This window comes from Dipodomys merriami, unplaced genomic scaffold, assembly GCF_024711535.1.
Source record: "Dipodomys merriami isolate MVZ:Mamm:240054 unplaced genomic scaffold, mDipMer1.0.p SCAF_508, whole genome shotgun sequence".
Taxonomy (NCBI): Eukaryota; Metazoa; Chordata; class Mammalia; order Rodentia; family Heteromyidae; genus Dipodomys; species Dipodomys merriami.
The window spans coordinates 510958-537322 of NW_027206078.1; the positions used below are offsets into that span (position 1 = coordinate 510958).

The 26365-nt window shown below is 53.3% G+C and overlaps 1 protein-coding gene across 1 annotated transcript in view; it reads left to right on the forward strand.

Moving 5' to 3' along the window:
• Nucleotides 1-26365, forward strand: part of LOC138810737 (obscurin-like) — a 115337-nt gene that overhangs the window by 34643 nt on the left and 54329 nt on the right. Inside the window, exons 15-41 of the mRNA XM_069997934.1 lie at nt 774-1049; nt 2280-2555; nt 3426-3701; nt 5073-5348; nt 8830-9105; nt 10342-10626; nt 10749-11015; nt 11138-11407; nt 12451-12717; nt 13070-13336; nt 13529-13641; nt 13745-13898; nt 14067-14228; nt 14318-14422; nt 15187-15453; nt 15656-15925; nt 16544-16810; nt 16900-17166; nt 17249-17515; nt 18503-18775; nt 19556-19822; nt 19986-20252; nt 21399-21671; nt 22024-22290; nt 23711-23977; nt 24076-24339; nt 24634-24897. Coding sequence (XP_069854035.1) covers nt 774-1049; nt 2280-2555; nt 3426-3701; nt 5073-5348; nt 8830-9105; nt 10342-10626; nt 10749-11015; nt 11138-11407; nt 12451-12717; nt 13070-13336; nt 13529-13641; nt 13745-13898; nt 14067-14228; nt 14318-14422; nt 15187-15453; nt 15656-15925; nt 16544-16810; nt 16900-17166; nt 17249-17515; nt 18503-18775; nt 19556-19822; nt 19986-20252; nt 21399-21671; nt 22024-22290; nt 23711-23977; nt 24076-24339; nt 24634-24897 — 6750 coding nt within the window. The remainder of the gene's footprint in view (nt 1-773; nt 1050-2279; nt 2556-3425; nt 3702-5072; nt 5349-8829; nt 9106-10341; nt 10627-10748; nt 11016-11137; nt 11408-12450; nt 12718-13069; nt 13337-13528; nt 13642-13744; nt 13899-14066; nt 14229-14317; nt 14423-15186; nt 15454-15655; nt 15926-16543; nt 16811-16899; nt 17167-17248; nt 17516-18502; nt 18776-19555; nt 19823-19985; nt 20253-21398; nt 21672-22023; nt 22291-23710; nt 23978-24075; nt 24340-24633; nt 24898-26365) is intronic.

The window sequence follows — 26365 nt, forward strand, 5'->3', positions numbered from 1 at the left end:
GATTGGACTTGGCATATTTCACTTAGTCTTATATCCTTCAGGCTCATCTGAGTTGAAAACATGGCACTGCACCAGGGACTCCAGTGAGGAGCTTATGTTGCATAGTGACAACATCACAACGGAAGACCTGTAGAAGTAGTAGAAGTGCAGTGGGAGTGACAGCATGATGAGACAGCAGCCTAGTCTTGCTGCTTTATAATATTAGCTGAATATTAGCTAAGTGCAGATAAGAACTCAGACTTGGAGATGAGATTGAGGACTCAGAAACTTTCAGCTTTGTAGTGAGGATGTGTCCCATACTGTTATGTGAGAGACTTTTATTTTATTCTAGAGGCAGGGGCACATATATCATAAAGCTAATGGCTCCTTAGAGGAGTCTGTGCACAGAGACTGTGTCACAGTGTCCTCTCTGGAACAACCCCATCATGCAGGAAAGGTGGGTGAACTGTGGTATGCCAAGAGAGACTTGTTCTGGGCATACAGAAAGTTCTGCCCAGGGTGGCTCAGTGGAAGAGTGCTTGCCTAGCATGAATGAGGCCCTGGTTTCAATTCCTCAGCATTCCATAAGCAGAAAAGCTGGAAGTGGCGCTGTGGCACAAGTGGTAGAGCGCTAGCCTTGAGCTGAAGAGCTGAGGGACAGTGCCCAGGCCAGGCCCCAAAACTGACCAAAAAAAAAAAATAAAGAAAGTAAGTTCGACCCTCCAACTACCAGGTCTAGGTCTTCTTCTACTGTGGGCTTCCTGACCTTGATGTATGTAACTTTGTGTATTCAGAGCCCAAGCTGATGTTTGCCAAGGAGCAGCAGGCAAAAAGTGAGGTGAAGGCTGAGGTGGGAGCCAGCGCCACACTGAGCTGCGAGGTGGCCCAGGCGCAGACAGAGGTGACCTGGTACAAGGACGGGAAGAAGCTGAGCTCCAGCTCGAAGATGCGCGTGGAGGCGTCGGGCTGCACGCGGCGGCTGGTGGTGCAGCAGGCGGGCAAGGCGGACGCTGGGGAGTTCAGCTGCGAGGCCGGGGGCCAGAAGGTCTCCTTCTGCCTGGATGTTGCAGGTCAGTCCTTTGGGGGGATTACCAAGTTGCCTTTGTTTTGAGGGAATGTAAACATTGCTAATAAGCAGGACAGACCCTGGAGCTCTTTCCTAGGTTTCATTTCTGCAAAACTTTTATCCCCCCTCTGCACATCTTCATTCTCATGGTTGAGCCAATAGGCTTGGTGTGTGTATGTGTTTAGTAGAGTCTAGGCTCTTAGATTTCTCAGGCAGAATCTATACACTGTAATGTTCAATCTTATATCCCCTGAATTTGTCCAGAATGTACCGCTGTTTCTTAGTGTTCTGGAATCTAATCATACCTGATTCATATTGCTGAGGTAGACTAGATGTCTACCTCAGGGCTTCTCCCCATAACTCCCATGAATTCTGCTAGACCTACACAAAACTATTTCCAAACTAGTGAGGTTGAAGATATCTAATTTTTAGCACAGAGTAAGGGTAAATTCATCATATCTAGAATGATGCTGACACTAAATATGGGAGTGTCAATGTTAAGTGTTGCAGAATACTCTTCCCCTCTTTCTCATGGATACAGAGCCCTGTTTTATGGCGTACTCTACATCCATGTTTGGTGGCATGTCTATGCAGATCAGAAGAAGCAGTGGAGCGGTAGACATTCCTGTGCTACCATTGTGGGAATTTGCAGCTCTGTTTTAAAAAAACATAGAGATACACTTTTTAATTCTGTATACACACACATACACACAGAGCATAAAATCAATGCTAAAATCTTAAAAGAAAATAAGAATTCGTATTTTAGGCCAATCTGTAATAGTATCAAGATTAATTTGAGACACAAAATACATTTTCCCTATTTTTTCTTACTATCTTTAAATACTTGTACAAAGTGTTTTCAATTTCATATGACCATTTATGTGTGCATCTTAATCTGTGTCAGCCCTTCCATCATTTACAAGTCCCTCCCATCCATCTCATTTCTACCTTTATTCTCAAGCTTCCTAGAAGTTCTACTTATTCATTAAATATTATGACTTATTTTCTCACCATTCCTCTATCCATTCATCCACTGGTTTTCCCTTAACTTTCTTTCTCTTCCCCAGACAAGACATGTTTCAGTTCCCTGGTTTTCATTTTGGTAAACTGTTAGTTGTTCAAATGGGTTACACTTTGAAAACCTGTTTCTGTGTATACCATATTTCAATCAGCCCCTGGGTGGCCTCTGTGATTTAGTATTTCTGACCATGTATTCTTCTCTGTGTGTCCTCAGAGCCCAAGGTGGTGTTTGCCAAGGAGCAGCAGGCAAAAAGCGAGGTGAAGGCTGAGATGGGGGCCAGCGCCACACTGAGCTGCGAGGTGGCCCAGGCGCAGACGGAGGTGACCTGGTACAAGGACGGGAAGAAGCTGAGCTCCAGCTCGAAGGTGCGCGTGGAGGCGTCGGGCTGCATGCGGAGGCTGGTGGTGCAGCAGGCGGGCAAGGCGGACGCTGGGGAGTACAGCTGCGAGGCCGGGGGCCAGAAGGTCTCCTTCCACCTGGCTGTCACAGGTAGGTGTCAGGGTTGGATTGAATAAGGGGGCACCCTCAGTGGCAGGTACAAAAAAACTAAGGGCATGCCAGGCAGCTTGGGCAGCCAAAAGGTCCCAGTGTTCCTGGGTCTTAGCATCCATGCCTCCAGCTCTGCTTAGAGGCTTCCTGGCCTGGACCATTGTCAGTAGACCAGAGCAAGTAGACAGGCTGAGCTCACTGTGGTGTGTACTTTGGTAACACCAATGTGGTGGTCATGTGGATTGTATGATAACCACAGGCAGTTTTGAGGCTTGGTCCCCAGAGTTCTATAAGCCCCTGTTTGAGCCTGTGGTGTTCCTACAAGACCACCTGTGTGCACCTGCCTCTCTACCCTATCCCTTGGCCTGGGGAAAGGAGCCACCAGGGCTTAGCCAACTGTCTCCTGACCAGGGGTGGCATTCTGTTCCCTTGATCCCTCTCTGTAGCTTTGATCAAGAAAGATATATGCTGCTGGTTTGTGCTGAGGGTAGTCGTCCCTCCCAACTTGAGTCCTGCTGTCTGTGGCCTTAAGTGGTGGGATAGAGGAGGGGGCAGTGGTGTTCTGGTGGGGAGGGTCAGGATCCTGTTCATACAGATCAGGAAGCTGGTGTTCTCAGGAGGCTGGACTGCTGCAGTGTGCTCTCATGCTGTAACAGCTTACATGCACAGGCTTGGGTGGGCTTGGGATTCTCAAGGTTGTCTTGAGGACTGGCTATCTCCACCTTGTCTGTACACAGATGCAGAGCGTACAGCATGGGTCATATAGAGTTTGGAATTCTGTGTACTCTCACAAAACACTCTGCAAATCATGGATAGTGCTGCCTTGGCTAGGTCTAGTGTGTATTCTCTGATGCTCTTGTCTATGTCCAGAGCCCAAGGTGGTGTTTGCCAAGGAGCAGCAGGCAAAAAGTGAGGTGAAGGCCGAGGCGGGGGCCAGCGCCACACTGAGCTGCGAGGTGGCCCAGGCGCAGACGGAGGTGACCTGGTACAAGGACGGGAAGAAGCTGAGCTCCAGCTCGAAGGTGCGCGTGGAGGCGTTGGGCTGCACGCGGAGGCTGGTGGTGCAGCAGGCGGGCAAGGCGGATGCCGGGGAGTACAGCTGTGAGGCCGGGGGCCAGAAGGTCTCCTTCCATCTGGGTGTCACAGGTGGGTGACAGGGTAAGGTTGAATGGGGAGGAGCTCTTAGTGCTGGGTATAAAATAGGCCATGTTAGGCAGCAAAGGCCACTTAGGTCCTTGGGTCTCATCATCCATGTCTTCAGCTTTGCTCAGTGGCTCCAGGCCATTGTGCCATTGTCAGGAAACCAGAGCAGGCTGATGGTCCAAGCTCACCATGGTATGCACCTTGTTGTCTCTAACGCTGAGGTCATGGGGCATTGTGTAGTGGGGTGACATGCAGGTGGCCAAAGCTCACTATGCCCTTTTACCCCAGCTCCAGATATCTGCAAGCCTTTGCTTGGGTCTGTGTTGTTCCCGCACATCCATCTCTGTATGTCTGCCTCCTCTACCTCCTCTCTGCCTGGGGAAAGGAGCCACCATAGTTCAGTCTTCTTCCCTCTTGGCCCAGGATGGGTCTCTGCTCTCTGATATTCCTTTTATAGCCTTGGCCAAGAAAGATATGTGCTGCTTGTTGGTGCTGAGGATAGACATTCCTTTATCCTTTTGCCGGGGCCCCTGAATGGTGGGAAAGAGTTGGTAGGTCATTGGTGGTCTGTGGGCTGTGGGAAATCTGAGGCAAGGAAGAGTCAGGATCCTGTCTGCAAAGATCAGGAAGGTGGCATTGTCAGGGGCAGGCCAGGCTTCAGTGACCACCCAGGCAGCAGCAGGTCGTCTGGGCTGGGGAGTCTGGGGTGCTCGGGGGTAATGAGGGCTGAGTACCCCAGGCCTCTCCATACACAGCTATGAAACATCACAGTGGGCCACACATAGCTTAGAACCATGTGCATTGTCATGCAGTGCTCTGCTAATCAGGACTAGCCTGATTGGGCTCAGGTGAGTGCTAGACACTGAAGAATTTGGATCTATTCTATAGTTTCTCTCTGATATCTCTGTCTCTGTTTCTTTCTTGTCTCTGTGCCAGTACTGGGGCTTGAGCTTTGGGTCTGAGAACCATCTTTGAGTTGTTTTTGTTCAAGGCTCGAGCCAGTTGTACTTCTGGATTTTTGTGGGTAATTGGAGTTAAACATCTCATAGACTGGGGCTAGGAAGGTGGCTCAGTGTTAGAGTGCTTGCCTTGCATGCATGAGGCTCTGGGTTCGATTCCTCAGCACCACATAAGCAAAAAGAAAAAAGCCGGAAGTGGCACAGTGGCTAAAGTGGTAGAGTGCTAGCCTTGAGCTGAAGAGCTGAAGGACAGCGCCCAGGCCCAGAGTCCAGGCCCCATGACCGGACCCCCCCCAAAAAATAAAAAATAAATCTCATAGACTTTTGCTATCCAATCTGGCTTTGAATCATTATCCTCATTTCTCAGCCACCTGAGTAGCTAGGATTACTGCCTTGTTCTCTTGTCTGTGTCCAGAGCCCAAGATGGTGTTTGCTAAGGAGCAGCAGGCAAAAAGCGAGGTGAAGGCCGAGGCGGGGGCCAGTGCCACACTGAGCTGCGAGGTGGCCCAGGCGCAGACGGAGGTGACCTGGTACAAGGACGGGAAGAAGCTGAGCTCCAGCTCGAAGGTGCGCGTGGAGGCGTCGGGCTGCACGCGGAGGCTGGTGGTGCAGCAGGCGGGCAAGGCAGATGCTGGGGAGTACAGCTGCGAGGCCGGAGGCCAGAAGGTCTCCTTCCACCTGGGTGTCACAGGTCAGTGTTGGGAATCTGTTCTCTTCTTTTGTAGCCTTTTAGTCATTAGATATCATCTCTTCAGGTCATCCATCTCTCACCTCCTGTCTGTATGCCCATGCTGAACCAGGGAACAGGAAACGGGAAGCACGTGGTTGGGAGGTCTGGTGCCTTACCTGTGCACCTGAAGAAGTGTTCTAGAAAGGAGAACTCAGTCCTCATCAGTTGCCTGTCTCTGCCTAATTAGTCCTGATGTTCCTCAGACTCAGCACTCTAGCTTTATCTTGCCATCTGAGCTAGGTCATATATCCTCACCTGGGATCTGTTTCTTTGGTGCTTTTGGGCAACTCCCAATGCACTCATCTAGAATCCCACAAAGGCTGTCCAAAGTCAGAGGTCTTTTATTTTTCCTGAAACTAATAAGAGGAAGTTCCTGCTTCCCAGGGTTAAATATCAGATCATCAAATTCATTCTTGCCTTTCACACTAAGCACTGTGTGCTCCTCACTGGGGCACAGTCTAAAACCATGTTTTGGTGGCAATGCCTGAGCAATCAAGACCAAGAGTCCAGGGTAGGTTGTAGATATGATCCTGTGATACAACGTCTCTGTATTTTGGAGTTCTCTTTTTAAAGCAAATCTTGTTCTTTTGTCTTCAGTTAGAACATTTTGCATTAGCAAACCTCCAGGAGTTTGAGTTATACATATAGAAGTGAAAAGGACTCTAACCTCATGGCACATCATACACTCCGTTAATGATGTGTGGCAGCCTGTATTGGCAAGATGGATTACTTCTGTAGAATTTCCCAAGTGATTTGAGTGCATATGTGACACCCAGCCAGGGCCATAAGGCGTCTGTGAGGTAACACAACCTTCCGTGTGGTGGGTCATGGTTTTACATGACCCCTAAGTGCTCACTTACATGGCAGTTTGGTATTGCATCTGGACACGACAGTTCGTTGATAGATGTACCAAAGAAAAAACCCACCAGGTACCTTTCTGACAAAGTAGGGAATAAAGCATGATATTGTTTTATGCCTGTAAATTGAAGAAGTTTCAACAATTTTACCAATTTGTGGAAAGCTACATCAAAATGTATATAAAAATAGTGCAATAACCAGCGTGGCCCTGTGGCCAAGCCCGCTGGAGGGGCAGGCATCAAGAGGCTGAAGTTACCACCCCAAGGAATGTGCAACCCAGGGCCGTGCCATGCTGCCGAAGGGGTGGGCCAAGCCGCAGAAAGGAGAGGGGCACAGATTATGTGAAGGCTGCATGTTCCAAGTCCTGAGGGGAGTCCAGAGGAGACCAGGAATCCTGAGGGTTGTCCTGAGGAGAGTCTGGATGAGAGAAGAGCATGGGAAAGACTGGGAGTCCTGAGGAGAGTCCTGAGGGGTCCTGAGGAGAGACCTGAGGAGAGTCCTGAGGGGAGTCCTGATGAGTCCTGAGGGGAGTCCTGAGGGGAGTCCTGAGGAGAGTCCTGAGGAGTCCTGAGGAGAGTCCTGAGGGGAGTCCTGAGGAGTCCTGAGGGGAGTCCTGAGGGGAGTCCTGAGGGGAGTCCTGAGGAGAGTCCTGAGGGGAGTCCTGAGGGGAGTCCTGAGGGGTCCTGAGGGGAGTCCTGAGGAGAGTCCTGAGGGTTGTCCTGAGGAGAGTCTGGATGAGAGAAGAGCATGGGAAAGACTGGGAGTCCTGAGGAGAGTCCTGAGGAGAGTCCTGAGGAGAGTCCTGAGGGGAGTCCTGAGGGGAGTCCTGAGGAGAGTCCTGAGGGGAGTCCTGAGGAGAGTCCTGAGGGGAGTCCTGAGGGGAGTCCTGAGGAGAGTCCTGAGGGGAGTCCTGAGGAGAGTCCTGAGGAGAGTCCTGAGGGGAGTCCTGAGGGGAGTCCTGAGGAGAGTCCTGATGAGTCCTGAGGGGAGTCCTGAGGGGAGTCCTGAGGAGTCCTGAGGGGAGTCCTGAGGAGAGTCCTGAGGAGAGTCCTGAGGGGAGTCCTGAGGGGAGTCCTGAGGAGAGTCCTGAGGGGAGTCCTGAGGGGAGTCCTGAGGGGAGTCCTGAGGGGAGTCCTGAGGAGTCCTGAGGAGAGTCCTGAGGAGAGTCCTGAGGGGAGTCCTGAGGGGAGTCCTGAGGAGAGTCCTGAGGAGTCCTGAGGGGAGTCCTGAGGGGAGTCCTGAGGAGAGTCCTGAGGGGAGTCCTGAGGGGAGAGAGCAACAAAGAAGTAGAGCTACAGACAGGGGAGACAGAGTGGGGAGAGAAACAGCAAGAGGGGAAAGCCTACTGGAGTAGAGCAGGACAGGCCTGAGGAGGGAAGGGCAGGCCTCCAGAGGTCATTTGGGGCTTCCTCAAGAAGCTATTTGGGGCCTCCTCGAGGGGCCATTTGGGACCTTTTCCAGAGGTCAGTTGGGGCCTCCTCAAGAGGAGGACCTCCTCCAGAGATCATTTGGGGACTCCTCGAGGGGCCATTTGGGACCTCCCCCTAGAGAGGCCTCTGGAGAGATGCCTCCCGGAGCAGAGCAGAGCAGGCCTGTGAAGAGTGGAGAGGCGTGCAGAGAAGGAGGAAGGGAAGAAAGGAAAAGCCTTCCCTTTCGGAGGTTTGGAGCTTTGGAGCTTTGGAGGTCTGAGCTTTGGAGATTTGCAGGCTGACTAATTTCAGATCAACTAATAAAGGTCGGGGCTGCCCATTGGAGGCTTGGAGGTTTGGTGGTCGAGGCTGCTCTGGGTTCTGGGTATCTAGCCCAGGACAAGGTAGTTGTAGGCCCCCTTTAGTGTAAATAAATTTGTTATCTTTAACCATAACTCAGTGGATTGACTCACTCTTCTGAGGTCATAAGTATAGGATACTCATATCATTTGATAACTTTTAAAGAAACAGAACCAAGGTACTAAGGATCCTGAGATCTGAGGATCCCAGTTCATATCCAGCCTGGGTAGACAAGTCTGAGAGACTCCTACCTCCAGTTAACCAGCAGAAAAGTGGAAGTAGACATATGTCTCAAGTGAGAGCACTGTCCTTGAGCAAAAAAGCTAAGTATGAGTGTAAGGCCCTGAGTTCCTCCCCAGTGCTGACACAGTAAAATAAAATAAGATAGAGGAACCATACTTAACAAAAACTCACATAAGAAGGGTTAAATCCAGTTGTTTGGGAGACTGCTAAGAGCAGGAGAGAGCCTACCCCTAGGATGAGATTTGAATTTCCGGGACTCTCGTTCCTGTGGTGAGGACATGCTCTTTATGGTCCTGCGGGAGACAATCTCTATGTCACTCGCATCACCACTTCAGCACCTCCCTGAAGAAGCTTGTGCACAGAGGCTGTGCAGAGAGCCCCTGGAACTGCGCAGTGGGGCACTTGCAGGATGTGTGTATAAACCTGGATTATACCGACCAGAACTGGGACTTGTCCTGGCCACACAGAGCCCAGAGAGGCTAGCCCCTAGCTTGGCACCTCATCCAGATTTTCTTTCCCCTGGGTGGCCACCCTGGTCTAGATCTAGTGTGTCTCTTCCTATGTGTTCTCAGAGCCCAAGGTGGTGTTTGCCAAGGAGCAGCAGGCAAAAAGCGAGGTGAAGGCCAAGGCGGGGGCCAGTGCCACACTGAGCTGCGAGGTGGCTCAGGCGCAGACGGAGGTGACCTGGTACAAGGACGGGAAGAAGCTGGGCTCCAGCTCGAAGGTGCGCGTGGAGATGTCTGGCTGCACACGGCGGCTGGTGGTGCAGCAGGCGGGCAAGGCGGATGCTGGGGAGTACAGCTGCGAGGCCGGGGGCCAGAAGGTCTCCTTCCATTTGGATGTCACAGGTCAGTGTTAGGATAGTTCAGGGTTGGGCTATGGGTCTTGTCATGGGAATGCAAGGCTGGGACGGGCCTGGGTTTGGGTCAGTGCTGGGTTCCTTTCTGTGCTCCTGGGCTGCTGGACTCTCTCCTCTGCTACCCAAGGTACATGATGAGAATGTAGCACTCCTTTCCTTATTCCAGGCAACTTCTGCCCAACCTTGCCTGTCATGAGTTCTGGTGTTGTGTCTTCCTATGGTGGAGCTTTTAAAGTTCCAGGACTGTGGAAAGAGCCACAATCTTGCTGGTGTTTGGCCCTTTCTGTTATTCTTAGGCAGAATGGTCTGTTCTAGGCAAGCTCTGAACTCAAAGCCCTTAGTCTGAGGGGCCCTTCCCTTGGATGTTCTTCCCTGTGTAGGTGTGGGATCCCTAAGTTGGCCTTAGGGTTCTGACAGTCAGCTCTGGGTTGGCACTGTGGGACGACTCCGTTCAGGCCTGCCTCGGAGCCAAGCTGGCCTGCCGCTCACTTCTCTCTCCCACTCTCCCTCCCAACCCTCCCCTCCACAGCTGTCCCTGTGCCCTCTCAGCACTCCTGTGGGTGCAGCCCCACTCCCAGGAAAGTTATTGGGAGAGCCCTGGCAGCCTTACAGTTGAACACCATCCAGTAAAATCAGATGGCATCCTCCAGTGTCTTGCTGGAGACATCGATCCTGAGCTGGCTGATGCTGTGCTTTTCTAGCTATCCCTATCCTTACCTGGACCCCTTAACCACTGATCTGCCATTTCCCCCTCATCGCCCACTGCTCAGTCAGTGTGGTCTAAGGGTCCTGCTGGATGAGGCAGGCACCACCCTTCTTGGCCCTCTCCCGCTCAACCTTTGCTTCCCATGTTTAACTCTCAGCTTTTGCTTAGTGGGGTTTGCACACGCATGCTGTCTTTCCTGGCTGTCCCCATGGACTGCCAGCCTCAGCCCCTCGTGGCAAGATTTTACTGTGGTACTATATCTGGCACCACATTTGTCTGTGGAGTCAACCTTCTTTGGAAGACAAGGCCCTGGGCTTCAGCAATTGGTTGAGAAGAGCTGGTGATCCTCAAGCCTGATGTCCTTTGTAGCCATCTTTCACGGCTCCTGGGTACCTAAATGGTGGCCAATAGGTGGCACCTGTCCCTCTGGCTCCACAGAGAGGCAGCAGTGAGGGCTGTGGTTGGAAAATGATATACTCAGGTCCCCACCCTCATGCCAGTTTTCCTCCTCTCCCCCAGAGCCAGAGCTTGAGCCTCTGGTCCCAGAGAGACCCAGCCGCAGGGAGCCTCTGGTGGTCAGGGAACATGAAGACATCGTCCTGACTGCTACGATTACTGCATCCTCCGTGGCCACAGTGACCTGGCTCAAGGATGGAGTTGAGATCCGTCGCAGCAAGCGGCATGAGACCACTAGCTCAGGGGTCTCGCACACCTTGACTGTGCGTGGGGCCCAGGTGCTAGACAGTGCCGTGTACAGCTGCCGTGTGGGCACTGAGGTTCAGGACTTCCCTGTGCAGGTGGAAGGTAAGCAGGTGGAAGGGTCTCCTCGGCTCCCCCCCCCCCCCGTCTGCCATGAAGACTAGCAGGTGTGGGGATTACAGGGGATCCATGCAGGGCGCAGACTGATATCCCCATTGTGCCTGCAGAGGTGGTTACCAAGTTCTCCAGGCCCCTGGAACCTGTCACCGGGGAGTTAGGGGGCACGGTGAGGCTGGTCTGTGAGCTGATCCCGGAGCAGGCGGAGGTGGTGTGGCGCTGTGGGAGCACACAGCTGCGGGCAGGCAAGCGCTTCCAGATGGCTGCGGAGGGGCCCCTGCGCTCGCTGACAGTGTCAGGCCTGCGTGAAGAGGATGCAGGAGAGTATGTGTGTGAGAGCCGCAATGACCGCACCAGCACACAGCTCACCGTTAATGGTATGTGTGGGACAGTGGGGGAAGCAGGCGGCTCCTTAGGGGAGGTGACCCTACTCCTGACTACAAGAGGGATCTTGGCAGAGCCCTTCCCGTGGTCTCTCAAGCAGAGCTTTCCTCTGCAGTTCCCAGAGTAGTCAAGTTCACATCAGGGCTGAGTGCTGTGGTTGCAGAAGAAGGCCGTGAGGCTACCTTCCAGTGCGTGGTGTCCCCCAGTGATGTGGCAGTCATCTGGTTTCGGGATGGTTCCCAGCTGCAGCCAAGCGAGAAGTTTCTGATATCCCAGAGTGGTGCCAGCCACAGCCTGACCATCTCAGCCCTGGCGCTGGAGGATGCTGGCCAGATCACAGTGGAGGCTGAGGGTATCTCCTCTTCTGCAGCCCTGCGAGTCAGAGGTGAGGCCGGGGGTGAGCAGGGCTTTCAGGGTGGACTAATGGCTGATGGCACAGCATTGCCTACCTGTGTCCTGCTGGTCTGGCTGACCTTTACGTGACATGAAAACTGTCAGCTACAGAAAGATGACCCAGGACCTGAGGGAATGGATTCCTAGTCTGTAGGATAGAAGATGCAATTCTGCAGTTGTGCCTAGTAGGGAATGGTCTTAGGTTGAAGCACTTTAGGAGACTTCTGGAAGAGGTGGGCGTCTGATTCATCTGATGAAGAGAATAAGCATGTCAGCCTGCGTGCCCAGAAGCATGAAGTGTGTCTGAGCTTATCAAGGCCCAGATTTCATTTGAAAGAAAGTGGTAGCCAAAACGAATTCATGTGAGGATGCGATCTGGACATGTGCACCTCCTGAGGAGATCCTGGGGCAGTAGTCTAAAGCCTGTTTGTTTCTTTTGGTTCAGATACTAGGGCTTGGGTGCTGCTGTCCCTTTGTTTTTTTTTTTTTTTGTTTTGTTTTTTGTTTTGTTTTTTTTGCTTAAGGCTAGAGCTCTACCATTTGAGCCACAGTTCTACTTCTGGCTTTTTGGTGGTTGATTGGAGTCTCCTGGACTTGCCTGCCCAGTTGGCTTTGAACCTCAATCTTCAGCTCTCAGTCTCTCCAGTAGCTAGAATTACAGGTGTGAGCCAATAGTGACACTACTTTTTAATTTTTTTCCCCCTTAACATGAGCAAGCAAGCATCCTTGCACCTTGTTACGCACAAATGATGGTGCGGCTGTTCTGGGGGCTGCAAACTCAGCCCACTCAGTCCCTAGAAGTACGATGCTGCTGGCTGCAGTAGACATTTCAGGCACTGGGGCATGGCACAATTTTTTTAGAAGAGGGGAGCAGACTTGGGAGGAGCAGTGGAAGGAGCAACTGATCTTACTTCATAAAATGTGCAAATGTGTAGCTGAGGCCTTGAAATGGAATTTTGGGACCCTGGTTCCCAAGCATGGAGGTTGGGAGTGAATCCCCCACTCCAGGGAGATCCTTGCCTTCCTGTCCCCCAGAGGCTCCAGTGCTCTTTAAAAAGAAGCTGGAACCACAGACGGTGGAGGAGCAGAGTTCTGTAACACTGGAGGTGGAGCTGACAAGGCCATGGCCCGAGGTGAAGTGGACACGGAATGCTGTGGCCCTGGTACCCGGTGAGAACGTGGAGATCTGTGCTGAGGGCACGCGGCACCGCCTGGTGCTGCGCAGTGTGGGCTTCGTGGACAGAGGCTTCTTCGGCTGTGAGACGCCAGATGACAAGACACAGGCCAAGCTCAATGTGGAGAGTGAGCCTGGGGCCCTGGGGCTGGGGGGAAGAGAGATCGGTGGGTCTCTCTCTGGGGTGGGGGGCCTGGAAGGGTGGGCCGGAGGGAGAGCTCCAGGAGTGAGGGTAGCCACCAGAGCTAGGAATGTTGCCTTAAATTGGGGTGAGGATTAATGAGCAGGTTTTTCTCTTGGAGGGTTCTGAGGAAATTGGATTGGGAGAGAAGGGAAGGGGAGCAAGTTGCAGACCTGAGTCTGCAAATCCTGGGGTGGGCAGGTGGAGGGAAGGTGCTGACACAGAGTCAGAGTTCTGGTTGGTGGGATGGGAGGGCTTCACTGCAGCATCTAATCAGTGCTCCCCACCATGTACCCCAGTGCGCCAGGTCCGGCTGGCCAGAGGCTTGCAAGCTGTGGAGGTGAAGGAGCAGGGCACTGCCACCATGGAGGTGGAATTGTCACACGCAGACGTGGAAGGCAGCTGGACCAAGGATGGCCTGCGGCTCCAACCCGGGCCCACATGCCACCTGGCAGTGCAGGGCCCCGTCCACATGCTAAAGCTCTCTGAACTACGGCCACAGGACAGTGGGCTGGTGGCCTTCAGGGCTGAGGGTGTGCATACATCAGCCCGGCTGGTAGTCACCGGTGAGTGGACTCTAGAATCTAGAGCCTGCCATCTCCTTTCCCCGCGTGGCCTAGGCAAGCGTACAGCCATAATTGGGGACAGGCTGTGTAATCTGCCTTGTGTAATCTGCCACCCCAACACCACCCTAGCCTAGAAGTTAGTTACCGCATAGCTTTTTGTCTTCCCTCACCTTCCTCCTCCTGTCTTCCCAGAGCTGCCTGTGCACTTCAGCCGCCCACTGCAAGATGTAGTCACCACCCAGAAAGAGAAAGTGACTCTGGAGTGTGAGCTCTCAAGACCCAACGTCAACGTCCGCTGGCTTAAGGTGCCTTTGTCCCTTCCTCATCTCGAGTCATGAGCAGGCAGGCAGGAGGGAGACCTCTGGGTTGAGCCACCCCAGCACCTGACGTGGCCTCTTTCTTCTACAGGATGGTGTAGAGCTACGGGCTGGCAAAGCAGTAGGCATAGTGGCCCAGGGCACCTGCAGAAGTCTCACTATTTACCGGTGTGAGATTGGGGACCAGGGCATCTATGTGTGTGATGCCCACGATGCTCAAACTTCCGCATCCCTGAAGGTGCAGGGTGAGTCTTGGGCAAGGTGTTTGGGATACAGCCAGTGAATGTGAGGATCTCCTTGTGTCCCTCCGTGAGGTGCCTGGCCACTTTGCCATCCCTTAGTAAGCGGGAGGGTGGCCCTGCTGGGAGTGCTGCATGCTTGGGAGCGTGGTAGAGCTACCCTTGTTTCCTCAGGGCGCAATGTCCAGATCGTGAGGCCCTTGGAGGATGTGGAGGTGATGGAGAAGGAGGGCGCCACCTTTTCCTGTGAAGTGTCCCATGACGAGGTTCCTGGACAGTGGTTCCGAGAGGCCAGCAAGCTGCGGCCCAGTGACAATGTGCGCATTCGCCAGGAAGGTGAGAGGGCAAAGCAGGCCGCAGGTAGGCAAGGGCCTTGCCCCCATGCTCGGTGCCGCCATCCAGTTCTGACTGGCCTTTGTCCCCAGGAAGGATATACACTCTGATCTACCGGAGAGTCCTGGCAGAAGATGCAGGGGAGATAAAATTTGTAGCTGAAAATGCAGAATCTCGAGCCCATCTTCGAGTGAAAGGTGAGTGGGGGTCTCAGGGGAGGGGGGACTGGAGGAAGGACTGGTAGTTATTGGTCATGAGCACAAGGCCTCAGAGGCAAGTTGCTCAAACAGGACTTGAAGTGTCTAGCATCTTCTGAATCAGTGACTCAGGAGAGTAAGCAGAACAGTAGGGCCGGGATGTGGGACACCTGGGGAGATGGGAGGACTAGGCCCCGTCCTGTGTGTAAAGGGGGAGTTCATGGTGAATTCTCCTTCCTGAGGCTGCAGTCCACACTGGAGACAAGTGGTATGGATTTCTGACAAGCAGGATGCCTTTCCTGGTACCCTTGATAGCAATTGAGGGACCAAGAGGAGGGAGGGAGGGACAACCTTCAGGCAGGCAGGTGAGGGCAAGCTGGGGTGTGTGAGGGGATGGGAGCTCCTGAGGGAGGAATTGGCAAGGCCCTGCCCGTGGATGAGCTCCAGGCTGGGTATGGATGCCGCCGAGGAGAGAGTGGGCAGGGCTGCATGGGTCAGGGAGGCCTTTCATGGGCAAAAAGAAGTTGTAGAGTGGGATGCGCTTTCAGCAGAGGTGCAGCCACCCACCTTGCTGGTGACCCACACCATCCCTGAGAGGGACACTTGACTTGGCTACCTCTTGGTGCAAGCAGAGACGTTGGCTTTAAAGAATTGAGCGAAGGTCAAGCCATTGGGTACCTAAGGCCAGGAACAGTGCCTGTTGATGCCCATGCAGATAAAGTGCCTAGTCCAGCTATTCTGATTCCACCTGGCTATGCCCACAGAGCTGCCCGTGACCCTCTTACGGCCACTGCGGGACAAGATTGCCATGGAGAAGCACCGTGGTGTACTTGAGTGCCAGGTGTCCCGAGCCAGCGCCCAGGTGCGATGGTTCAAGGGTGGCGTGGAGATTGAGCCCGGGCCCAAGTATGATATGGTCAGTGACGGCCTTTACCGGAAGCTGGTTATCAACGATGTGCAGCCTGGAGATGAGGACACCTATACCTGTGATGCTGGAGACATTAAGACCAGTGCCCAGTTCTTTGTGGAAGGTGCGTGGGGCTAGATGCACGGTCTTCTGGATTTCCTGGGAGAGTGTCTGTATGTGTATGTGTATGGCTTGCCCAGGCATCCTCCCAGATGCTAGCTCTCTGGGAAGTGAGAGGGTTTACCCCCAGGAAGGAACATGGAAGTCGCCCTGGGACACTGGTCCTCTCTGCAGTATCCCGCTGATGACCAGTCCTTCACCCACAGAGCAATCCATCACCATTGTGCGGGGCCTGCAGGATGTGACAGTGATGGAGCCTGCCCCCGCCTGGTTTGAGTGTGAGACCTCCATCCCTTCCGTGCGACCACCCAAGTGGCTCCTGGGTAAGACTGTGCTGCAGGCAGGAGCAAGTGTGGGGCTGGAGCAGGAAGGCACCGTGCACCGGCTGACGCTGAGGAAGACCTGCTCTACCATGACTGGGCCTGTGCACTTCACCATCGGCAAGTCTCGCTCTTCTGCCCGCCTCGTTGTCTCAGGTGAGTTAGGTGGGGGTAAACACAGGCAGTACCATGAGCAGACATGGCCGAAGGCCACGGATGCCTCTGGCTCAAGGCCTGGAGTGGAAAGACTCGGGCCTGTGGGGTAGGGATGTGTGTCAGGGCTAGAATTCAGTGGACTTGAGCCCTGGACCATAGGTGATCTGTGTTGGACCATAGCCGGCATAGGGGGCATGGGAGAGCTTGAGTGAAGGAAGCAGGGAAAGTTTGATCTGATCAGAGGTCTGTGCGGCCATGCCTGGGTTCAGGACAGGGTGGACACTGCTCAGTGGCTTTGGGGAGGGGGAGTTGGGCAGAACACGGCCACAGGATAGGAGGTGGAGGGCCCAGAGGGAGCTTGCAGAGGGTGGTGAGCTAGTCATCAGAGGTCTGCTGAGCAGGATAGATGCTCAGGTGCTTGTTGAGCATGTAGGGCTGGAGCACATGTCGGGCAGGGTATGTGGGGCGGGCTGTGGGCATGTGGGGACAAGGAGGAGGCATGCAAAGAAGGGTGGGAGGGGAGGAACCGCGTGTGAATATGGACATGGCTCAGAGCACGGGCAGCTTGATTTGGTTTCTTGTGACCCCACAGCTCTGCCTTCTTCCCACTCTCTGTAGACATCCCAGTGATGCTCACTCGGCCGCTGGAGCCCAAGGCAGCACGTGAGCAGCAGTCAGTGGTCTTGTCCTGTGACTTCAAACCTGCTCCTAAGGCTGTGCAGTGGTACAAGGAGGACACGCCCCTGGCCCCATCGGACAAGTTCAAAATTACATTGGAGGGCCAGATGGCAGAGCTGCGCATCCTCCGACTTACTCCAGATGATGCTGGTACCTACCGGTGCCAGGCAGGCAATGCCCAGAGCAGCACCAAGGTTACCGTGGAAGGTAGGGAGATGTGGAGAGGGTAGTGAACCACTAGGAGTGTATTAGCTCAGCTGGCAATGCAGTGCTGAGACCCTGACTTGTTCCTTTAGCTCGGGAGGTAAAGGTGACACAGCCACTGCAGGATGCTGAAGCCACAGAAGAGGGCCGGGTCTGCTTCTCGTGTGACCTGTCCCACGAGGATGAGGACATTGAATGGTCACTCAACGGGACACCCCTGTACAATGACAGCTACCATGAGATCAGCCATGAGGGCTGTCGTCATACACTAGTGCTGAAGAGTGTCCGACAGGCTGACGCAGGCGTGGTGCGCGCCACCTCTCCCAAGGTGTCAACCTCGGCCCGCCTGGTGGTGAGAGGTGAGCCATTGTTGTGGGGGTCTTGGGGTCATGCCCTCTGGATGGGCCCAAATCCTCTAACCAAGCCATATGTTTCCTTCAGCAAAGCCAGTGGTGTTCCTGAAAGCCCTGGATGATACATCTGTGGAGGAACGTGGCACGCTGGCTCTGCAGTGTGAGATCTCGGACCCCAAAGCCCAGGTGGTTTGGCGCAAAGATGGTGTGCAGCTGGGTCCTAGTGACAAGTATGACTTCCTGAACACAGTTGGCATGCGGGGGCTGGTGGTGCATGACCTGAGCCATGAGGACGCCGGCCTGTACACCTGCCATGTGGGCGGCGAGGAGACCTGTGCCCGGGTCAGCGTGCACGGTGCGTGGGCAGGGTCTGGCCAGACATCGGGGTGGGTGACCCTGGGGAGTGGTCTTCCTCCGACCTGGGTGGCCCGTGGCACTCTATGAGACTGAAGGGCTGCTTAGAGGGGGCGAGGAGATGTCTGTGCAGATCCCTGTGGGAGCCGGGCTTAGTGCCCTCTAGAGGTCCAGGTGGAGGTAGGTGGGCCAGGGGACAATAGGCCATAGAACCAAGAGTAGGCAGCTATTCTGGATATACTTGATGGCCCCAGTGGGCCGGAGACACTTGCTCTGTACCACAGGATACAGACTGAGTATCAGAGTAGCTGATTTCTGAGCAGAAACTGGCTGTGTGGGTGTGAGGTGCTGAGGGATATGGGCAGGAGGCTGCCTGGGAAAGACTCCAGGACAAGGGCCTGGTAATGACTGACCCAGTTCTCATTAATTATAGAGCCACAGGAGGTTTCTCAGTTCATAGTCAGCACCCAGGTCTGGCCCTGCCACCTTGAACTTGTGGGTTTTGAGCATGTCCCTCTCAGCTTGTTTGGGTTTCTAACTACAGGGCTGGTGCCCACTGCCCTAATTCAGGTTTTGATATCCTGATCTCAGCCCCCAAAGCTGCTTATTTAGAAGACACATGTTCACAGGCTTGCTGGTTCCTCATTTCATGGCAGCTGTGTGATAGCCTGGCTTGTGGTCTAAAGGGGAATAGTGAATTTGTCCAAGCCCTTTGAAGGAGCTCTCTTTTGGGGACTCCAGTTCCTCCTCCCTGAGATGTTCCAAGCTGGTGAGAAGTGCACCGTCCTTGCTGTCTTGGCCACCTTGATCATAGCTCATAGCCACTGGCCATGCAAGCTATGGTGTTGATCATGGGGGTGAGGAAGGAAAGGAGAGCAAGTAGGAACACACGCCATGAAATGTGATCTGACACTTTCTGGGGCAGTGCTGTGTTCTTGGTCCTCTGTCTCTGGGCCGTCTGCCATGACAAGTTTCCCATCGCTCTCAGATCTGCACGTGGGCATTACCAAGAGGCTGAAGACAGTGGAAGTGCTGGAGGGGGAGAGCTGCAGCTTCGAGTGTGTTCTGTCTCATGAGAGTTCGGGTGACCCAGCGGTGTGGACGGTTGGTGGGAAGACAGTGGGCAGCTCTGGCCACTTCCGGGCCACATGCCAGGGCCGCAGATACACGCTGACCGTCCTCGACGCTGCACCCAGTGACGCTGGGGAGGTGGTCTTCTCCATACGAAACCTCACCTCCAAGGCATCACTCATCGTCAGAGGTGGGCACACAGGCTGGAGCGGGCTTATCTCCGTGGCTGGTGGGGGCGGGGCTACCACACCTACAAGCTTTAGGTCCTGTCTTCCCAGCCTCCCACCTTCATTTGAAAGGATGTAGTGATTTGGAGAACCTGCTAAGATGTGAAGGGGTTTAATCATACAAGGGGCTTAATCGATGCATTTCTGAACATTCAGAGCTCACCTCCTAGGAGTTTGGTCTCCAGTCTGTGGTCTGACTATCCTGTTTGGCTGGTAGCTCCTATTCACACGTGGCCCATCTGTCCAGTCTGACACTTGAGCTTGTGTCCAGGTGCTTGGCTGGGAAATCACCATTGGTGTTTATTAGAGCTTGTGTTTCTGACTTTCATACTTGGTGTACTTTGTGAAGCTCTATGAACAAGGGCCAGCCTTGTGAGCCCTGAATGGCACTAAGAATACAAGGTCCTATGGCTTCATAGCTCCTGATTCTGGGTTGCCCCTGACTTCCAGGTCTCCCCTTTTCTGACAGGGCTTCTACTTCAAGGCCTTGCTATCCCTGGGGTCCAAAGTCGCAGGGTTTTAGGGCTATAGGTTCTGCGTTCTTGGTCTCCAGACACTCAATGTTTCAAAATGCTTCTCCTGGCCCACATTCTGGCCGGGGCTGAGGTTGAGGCCAAGGCTGCAGCTGTGGTGATGGTTAAGTGGCTGTGTAGCCATGGCTATGGTCATGGGTGTAACTGAGGTGGTGGTTGGCACTGTGGCAGTGGCTGTGATTCATGGGTGGCCACTTTCACTCTCTTTAGAGAGGCCAGTGGACATCACAAAGCCCCTGGAAGACCAACGAGCCACACCGGGCGAGGATGCAATGCTGAGTTGTGAACTGTCAAAGGCAGGAGCCTCTGTCCGCTGGCTGAAAGACGGGAAGGCCATCCGCAAGAGTCAGAAGTATGACATGATGAGCGAAGGCGCACGGGCTGTGCTTGTCATCCGAGGGGCCACACTCAAGGACTCCGGCAAGTACACATGTGAGACAGAAGCGTCCAAGAGCACCGCCAGCCTCCGTGTGGAAGGTAAGTGCCTTGGGAGACCCAGCTTCTGGTCATGAAGTGATCTCTGTCCTGAGACATTACTCAGAGTCTCAGGGAGAACTCAGGTTTGCCAAGGAAGAGAACAGGGCTGGTATGGCGTGTAACCTGTAACCTGTACCCTTTACCTGTTCTGTCCCTCTCCTAGAAAAGACCAATCAGTTCACCGAGTTGCTGGTTGACCTGAAGGCAGAGGAAAAAGGCACAGCTGTGTTTGCATGCAAGACGGAATACCCAGCACCTGCTGTGACCTGGCGCAAGGGCCTCATGGAACTGCGGGCCTCAGAAAAACACATCCTCAGCCAGGAGGGCTTGACCCTGAGGCTCACAATCAATGCCCTAGAAAAGGCAGACAGCGACACCTACACCTGTGACATTGGCCAAGCCCAGTCCCAGGCCCGGCTCTCAGTGCATGGTGAGGCAGGCGGGATACTCACTGCATTGTTTACTGGGATGCTGGCCTTGGGGACCGCAGGGAGCTTAGATAGAGGCTTTACATAGACCCTAGCGACTCAGAGGTTATCAGCGATCTGGGCTCAGCTTGGCCCATCTCTGAGGTAGGATTCATCACCTAGGTGGTCTTGGAGGGCATTCCAATACAACCTTCTATAAATCAATGCGTGGCCTTCTTTGACTTACGTGTTTATTGCTCAAGGTATGTTTCTCTGATGTCCAGACATGGGCGGCATCAGAGGCATGTGTTCTGCAGGTATTGTTCTGCACATGATGTACCACTGCCAGGTTTGCCAGTGGCCAGGGAGCCTTAGGTAGTCCCAGAGGAAAAGGGATGGTCAGTATGACCATTGTTTTGGTAGCACTGATTTAAAAGGTCAGGGTGAGATTCTCTGAAGAATAATGTGTTGCCATGGGAACACATGTGCTGTGGTAAAGGAAAGGTGTATCCAAGGAAGGAAGGGGAAGGTTGAAAACCAGAGGTGTAGACATTTACCTATGCTGCTTGGGTACAGAGTTCATTGGTCTTGGAAACCTGGAGAGGGGGTCGAGGGAGAGGGGGAGTGTTAGTGTCTGCTCATTGGTGGCGTGCCCCGACAGTCAGGGCATCTTTTGCTGACGTCTTAGAGAAGATAAGTTTTTTTTTTTTTTTTTTCAAACTCTGTGTGCTTGGATAGGCAAGGTATGCAAAGCATTGGTATAAGTGAAATTAGAAGGAGTTTCTTTGGGAACTTGAGAAAGTGTCTATTTCAGAGAAGCAGAACCACCGTTGTAACCCACCTTTGTAACAGCCCTTTGTGATTTTGTCTGGGTCTGACAAGAACAGTTTCATCCTCAGCTCAGGAGCTTTCAAAATAGTGATGGCGACTTTTTGCTGTCATTGTTTGTCTCCAGGTGTCAGTGGTTGTTTGTGTCAGCATGCAGGGTAGCAGCTGTCATTCTCCCTGCTTTGTAGAGAAGGAAGTGGTCTTGAAGTGGTGTGGAGGTGCCTGGCACAAGAGCAGGAGTAACCCTGCAGGAAGGGTCTCCTGACCACAGCCTTGGGAAGAGCCATATTTCTCTAGCTCTAGACAGTGGGGGGCTGACACTCCTTCCTGTGACCTTTCAGGCCGGAGAGTGCTTATCACCGAGGACCTGGAGGACACGGATGTTCAGGAGGGCGCCTCCGCTACCTTCTGCTGCCGTGTTTCCCCCGCCGACTATGGACCCGTGCACTGGTTTTTGGACAAGACCCCACTGCATGCCAATGAGCTCAATGAGATCGAGGCCCGGCCTGGGGGCTACCACGTGCTCACCCTGCGGCAGCTGGCGCTCAAGGACTCGGGCACCGTCTACTTGGAGGCGGGTGACCAGCGCACCTCAGCCACCCTGAGAGTCACCGGTTGGTTTTGTGCTGAAAGGCCAGAGCAAGCCGTGACAGGGCACCCAGTGTAGTCTGTGGAGAGCCTTGAAAAGGCTCAGACAACATCTCAGATAGAAGGTCTCAAGCATGCTTCTGGGGCTCACAGAAAAGGCACAATTAGCTGCCAGTGGTATGGGGACTCCAGTCCCAGGAACACCACTCGGGAGGCTGACCTGGGCTATTCTAGGCTGAATTCCTCCTACGTGATCTTTGGCATAGCTCATGTCTATCCCTGGAGGCCACGTAGAGTACACCATGTCAGGGATAGCAGTTGTGGACCACGGCTGCACTGTACACCGAAGCAACCTTGACTGTGTTCTCTGTTCCCTAGAAAAACCAAGCATCTTCTCCCGCCCTCTCACGGATGTCACAGTTACAGAAGGCGAGGACCTTAGCCTTGAATGTGAGACTTCCACTCTGGATATCCCTGTGCGCTGGACCAAGGATGGAAAGACAGTGCGGTCATCTGCACGGTGCCAAATGAGCTATGAAGGCTGCCGGGCCCAGCTGGTTATCACCGGCACCACCCTGCAGGATGGTGGACGGTACAAATGTGAAGCTGGCGGGGCCTGGAGCAGCTCCATTGTCAGGATCCACGGTAAGTTCCAGGGTGTCTGCCGCAGTTGCCTTCCTGAGGCACTCATGGTTAAGGTGAGCAGATGTCCACCAGGAGCATGACGTAGTGAGGATCCCAGGATGCCTTCTAGTTCTTTCTTTGTTCATTTCTGTTCTCTGTGTGGGCACTTGCAGGCCTTGCTTGGCTCCTTCCTCTATATCTCATCTCTCCTCCCCCTCCCTAACCCCTACCCTTGACCCCAGACTCCCCACCTTCTGTCTCCTGACCTCTGTCTGTGGCCAATAAGGTCTTTTTTTTATGGTACCTCCAGGCACCCTCTTCCCACCTTTGGTTTGCTTCTCTGTTTTATTACTTGTACTCTCCTAACCGAGTGCCATAGTTAGGGTGGCCTAAACACCAGGAGTTGTTTTGTCTGACAGTTGTGGAGAATACAAGTCCCAGGTCCAAGTGTCAGTCTTTACGAAGCACTCTGGAGGCGTCTCTCCTCCACTTGAAGACACTGTCTTCTCCGTTGTCCTCATATTGTTGTGCTCTGTGTATGTCTGTGGCCTGAGCTTTTACAAGGACACCAGTCCTGTGTAACTAACGGCCCATTCTAATGATCTTATTTTACGTTTTCATTTATTATTTCGCTGATGGTGGTACTGGGATTTGAACCTCAGGGCCTAACCCTCACTAGGCAGGCATTCTCCACTGAGCTAAACCTCCAGCACTTTTTTTGCACTAGTTATTTTGAAATAGAGTCTTGACTTTTGCCTGGACCTGGGCCTCCACCACAATATGACTGTTTTATACTTCCTATCATATCTTTGATAATAGGTGAGTGAACTAAACCCAGCTTTTATATTAATAAGGATCTTAAGAAACTGCAATCCTCCTGATCTCATTCTGCTAACTAGCTTGGATTATAGGTGTGAGCCTCTGGAGCCTAGCTAATTCTTTCTTTAAAGTTCAGGGTGTGGTGACACAGACTTTCTCTCAGTTACTTCTAATCCCAGGCAGAGACCGGAAGACCATGGTCTAGGCCAGCCCAGGCAAAAAGCACAAGATCCTATCTGAAAAAAACCTCAATGGAGCAGAAAGGGCTAGGGAAAAGTGGCAGAGTGGAAGAGTGCCTGCCTACCAAGCTCAAGGCCCTGAGCACCACCAAAATCAAATAAAGGAATCAATGAGTGCCTATTACCAATTAGTCTTCTTCTGAGTCAGGAATTGGTGCTTTCGCACTGAATTTTGGAGGACACAATTCAGTCTGTAATCCCTGCCACTTTTCATTCCCCTACTCCCTGGCTCACCATTCCACTCACATATCTTCTACCTTTCCCTAGAGGACGTGGGGGTCCCTGCCTCTGGCCCCCTGTGTGTGAACTGCCTATGTACTGTTGCTGCTTCCACAGGTGGGCTCTTGCTTAGGGAGGGTGACCTGAGTCTGTACTGTTTACAGCACGGCCAGTACGGTTCCGGGAGGCCCTGAAGGACATGGAGGTACCAGAGGGTGGAGCTGCCACGTTGCGCTGTGTGCTCTCATCTGTGGCTGCACCTGTGGAGTGGCGCCATGGAGAGGATGTTCTGAAATCTGGTGGGAAGTACAGCCTGCGCCAAGAGGGTGCCATGCTCGAGCTGGTGGTCCGAGACCTGCAACCCAAGGACGGTGGGCAGTACTCGTGTTCCTTTGGGGACCAGGTGACCTTGGCCACACTCACTGTGAAGGGTAAGTGCTCCTGTCCACTCTGCCCATTTGGACCTCTTCGTTTAGTATAGGAGAATGAAGATGATGATGTTCTCTGTCTCTGTCTGACCCTGCTGTAGCCCTGCCTGCCCAGTTCATAGGAAAACTGAGAAGCAAGGAGGCCACAGAAGGGACCACAGCCACTCTGCGGTGTGAACTGAGCAAAGAGGCCCTGGTGGAGTGGAGAAAGGGAGCAGAGATCCTCAGAGATGGGGACAGACACAGCGTGAGGCAGGATGGCACTGTGTGTGAGCTGCAGATCCAGAGCCTGGCTGAAACAGACGCTGGGGAGTACTCGTGCGTGTGTGGGCAGGAGAAGACTTCAGCCACACTGACTGTCAGGGGTAAAGACCACAGCAGCCAAATTGATTTGCGTTCTGATGCTCAAACATTGCCTATATGTTCAGTGTTCCCTCTTCCTGTCTGTGCCACTTCATCTTGTATACCACAGAATCCTTCTCTGCTTCTGGGCTGTTGTATGAACCGGGAGACTGTGTCTTCAGCCAGCTTCCCACCCATGGGCCATGGGTTCTTTCCTATTATCCTGTTCAGTTCTGTGTCTTGTCCTTCCCCTGTCCCATGCTACTCCCCAGTGGATTGCAGCAAGTCTGATATTTCTAATATCTGACTTTCCCCAGCCCTACCTGCCCACTTCATTGGAAGACTGAGAAGCAGAGAGGCCACAGAAGGAGATACAGCCACGTTTCATTGTGAGCTGAGCAAGGCAGCCCCAGTGGAGTGGAGAAAGGGAACAGAGACTCTGAGAAACAGGGACAGACACAGCCTGAGGCAGACTGGGGCTGTGTGTGAGCTGCAGATCCGTGGCCTGGCTGTGGCAGACGCGGGGGAGTACTCCTGCGTGTGTGGGAAGGAGAGGACCTCAGCCACGCTGACTGTCAAGGGTAAAGACCATGTGTGCTCACGTGCATGGCTGGCTCTGTGTTTGAACATTTTCTCACAGCCTGTGTTTGCCTCCGTCTGTGCTGTGGTTTTTGTGGTTTTCTATGTGTCTTCATTCCTTAGTAGGTATTTCCCACACCTACTGTGTAGGACCCATCTTGGAAGCCAGAAAACAGTCAAGAATGGGTGGCTCTTTCCCTCCCCATGCAGGTCATGGTTTGGGACAGAAGACAGAGGGAAAGGCAGGCAATTAGAAAGATGTAATTATAGGTCCGGCTTGGGGGAGGCACAGGGAGGGGGAGGACAGAGCGGGGGCGGTGGTCACAGCACATCAAGAAAGCAGAGTTAGCCAGGCAGCTCACACCTGTAATCCTAACTACTCTGGAGGCTGAGATCTGAGGATCGCGGTTCAAAGCCAACCTGGGCAGGAAAGTCTGTGAGACTCTTACCTCCAATTAGCCACCAGAAAACTGGAAGAGCTGTGGTTCAATGTGGTAGAGCACTAGCCTTGAGCAGAAAAGCTCAGGGATAGCGCCCAGGCCCTGAGTTCAAGCCCCACAATTGACAAAAAGGAAAAGAAAAAGAATAGAGGGTTGGAAGAAGATGGAGGGATGATACACAAGGCAAGGATGCAAGAGGGAGGGAATCCTTGATGCGTGCTTCTAACCACCAGGGTGAGTCGGTCCTGTGGGTGTTGAGGTTTGAGATGAGGGTCCATCCTTGGGTGTGAGGAGGAGGTAAGGGCCTGTCCTTGGGTGTCAGGTGGGTGACAGGGCCTGTTCTGTGAGCGTGAGGCAGAAGTGAAGGCCTACCCCATGGAGTAAGATGTATGAGTGTGTGGGTATATCCCCCGTGTGTCAGGGTGGTGGGTGAGGGCAGGGGGAAGGTTAGTCCACTGGAGTTAGGCAGGGGTGGTCCCTGTTCCTTCTTGCCAGTTCCCCTGTGAGAAAGGGCACTACAGAGTCCCTTTGGAAGCTTCTGCTTCTGTCCTGTTGCCCACAGAGTGGGTGTCAGTGCCCCACTTCCTGTCTGCAAACTACGGAGTTCAATGATCTTCATGTCTACGTGACCGCACATGGTTAGGACATAGATGCCACAGTGCAGTCTGAGTGGTTCCTCTCCCTCAGATGGAGGAAGAGGCTTGGGGCCTTAGACAGATACAGCTAGCAGGGAACAGGGAGACTCACAGCTAGCTATGGCAGGTCCAGGGGCTTTTTATACACATGGGAAGCAAATCAGACCTTAGACAGAGCCAGCCTACTACACTCGACTTCTGATCCCGTGGTATCCCTGTGTCCAGAGAGCTGGAACCTTTGTCCTGGTGTGGCTGGTGTTCCCATGATGGGTCAGCTCCCCATCAGAAATCCAGGAGTGCAGGGAAGATTGATGAAGATGGATGACATTTATGAAGAGCTTGGGTATCACGGATGTTCGGGGAGGCCTGGGTATCTTAGCGTGGATGGAGTGAGA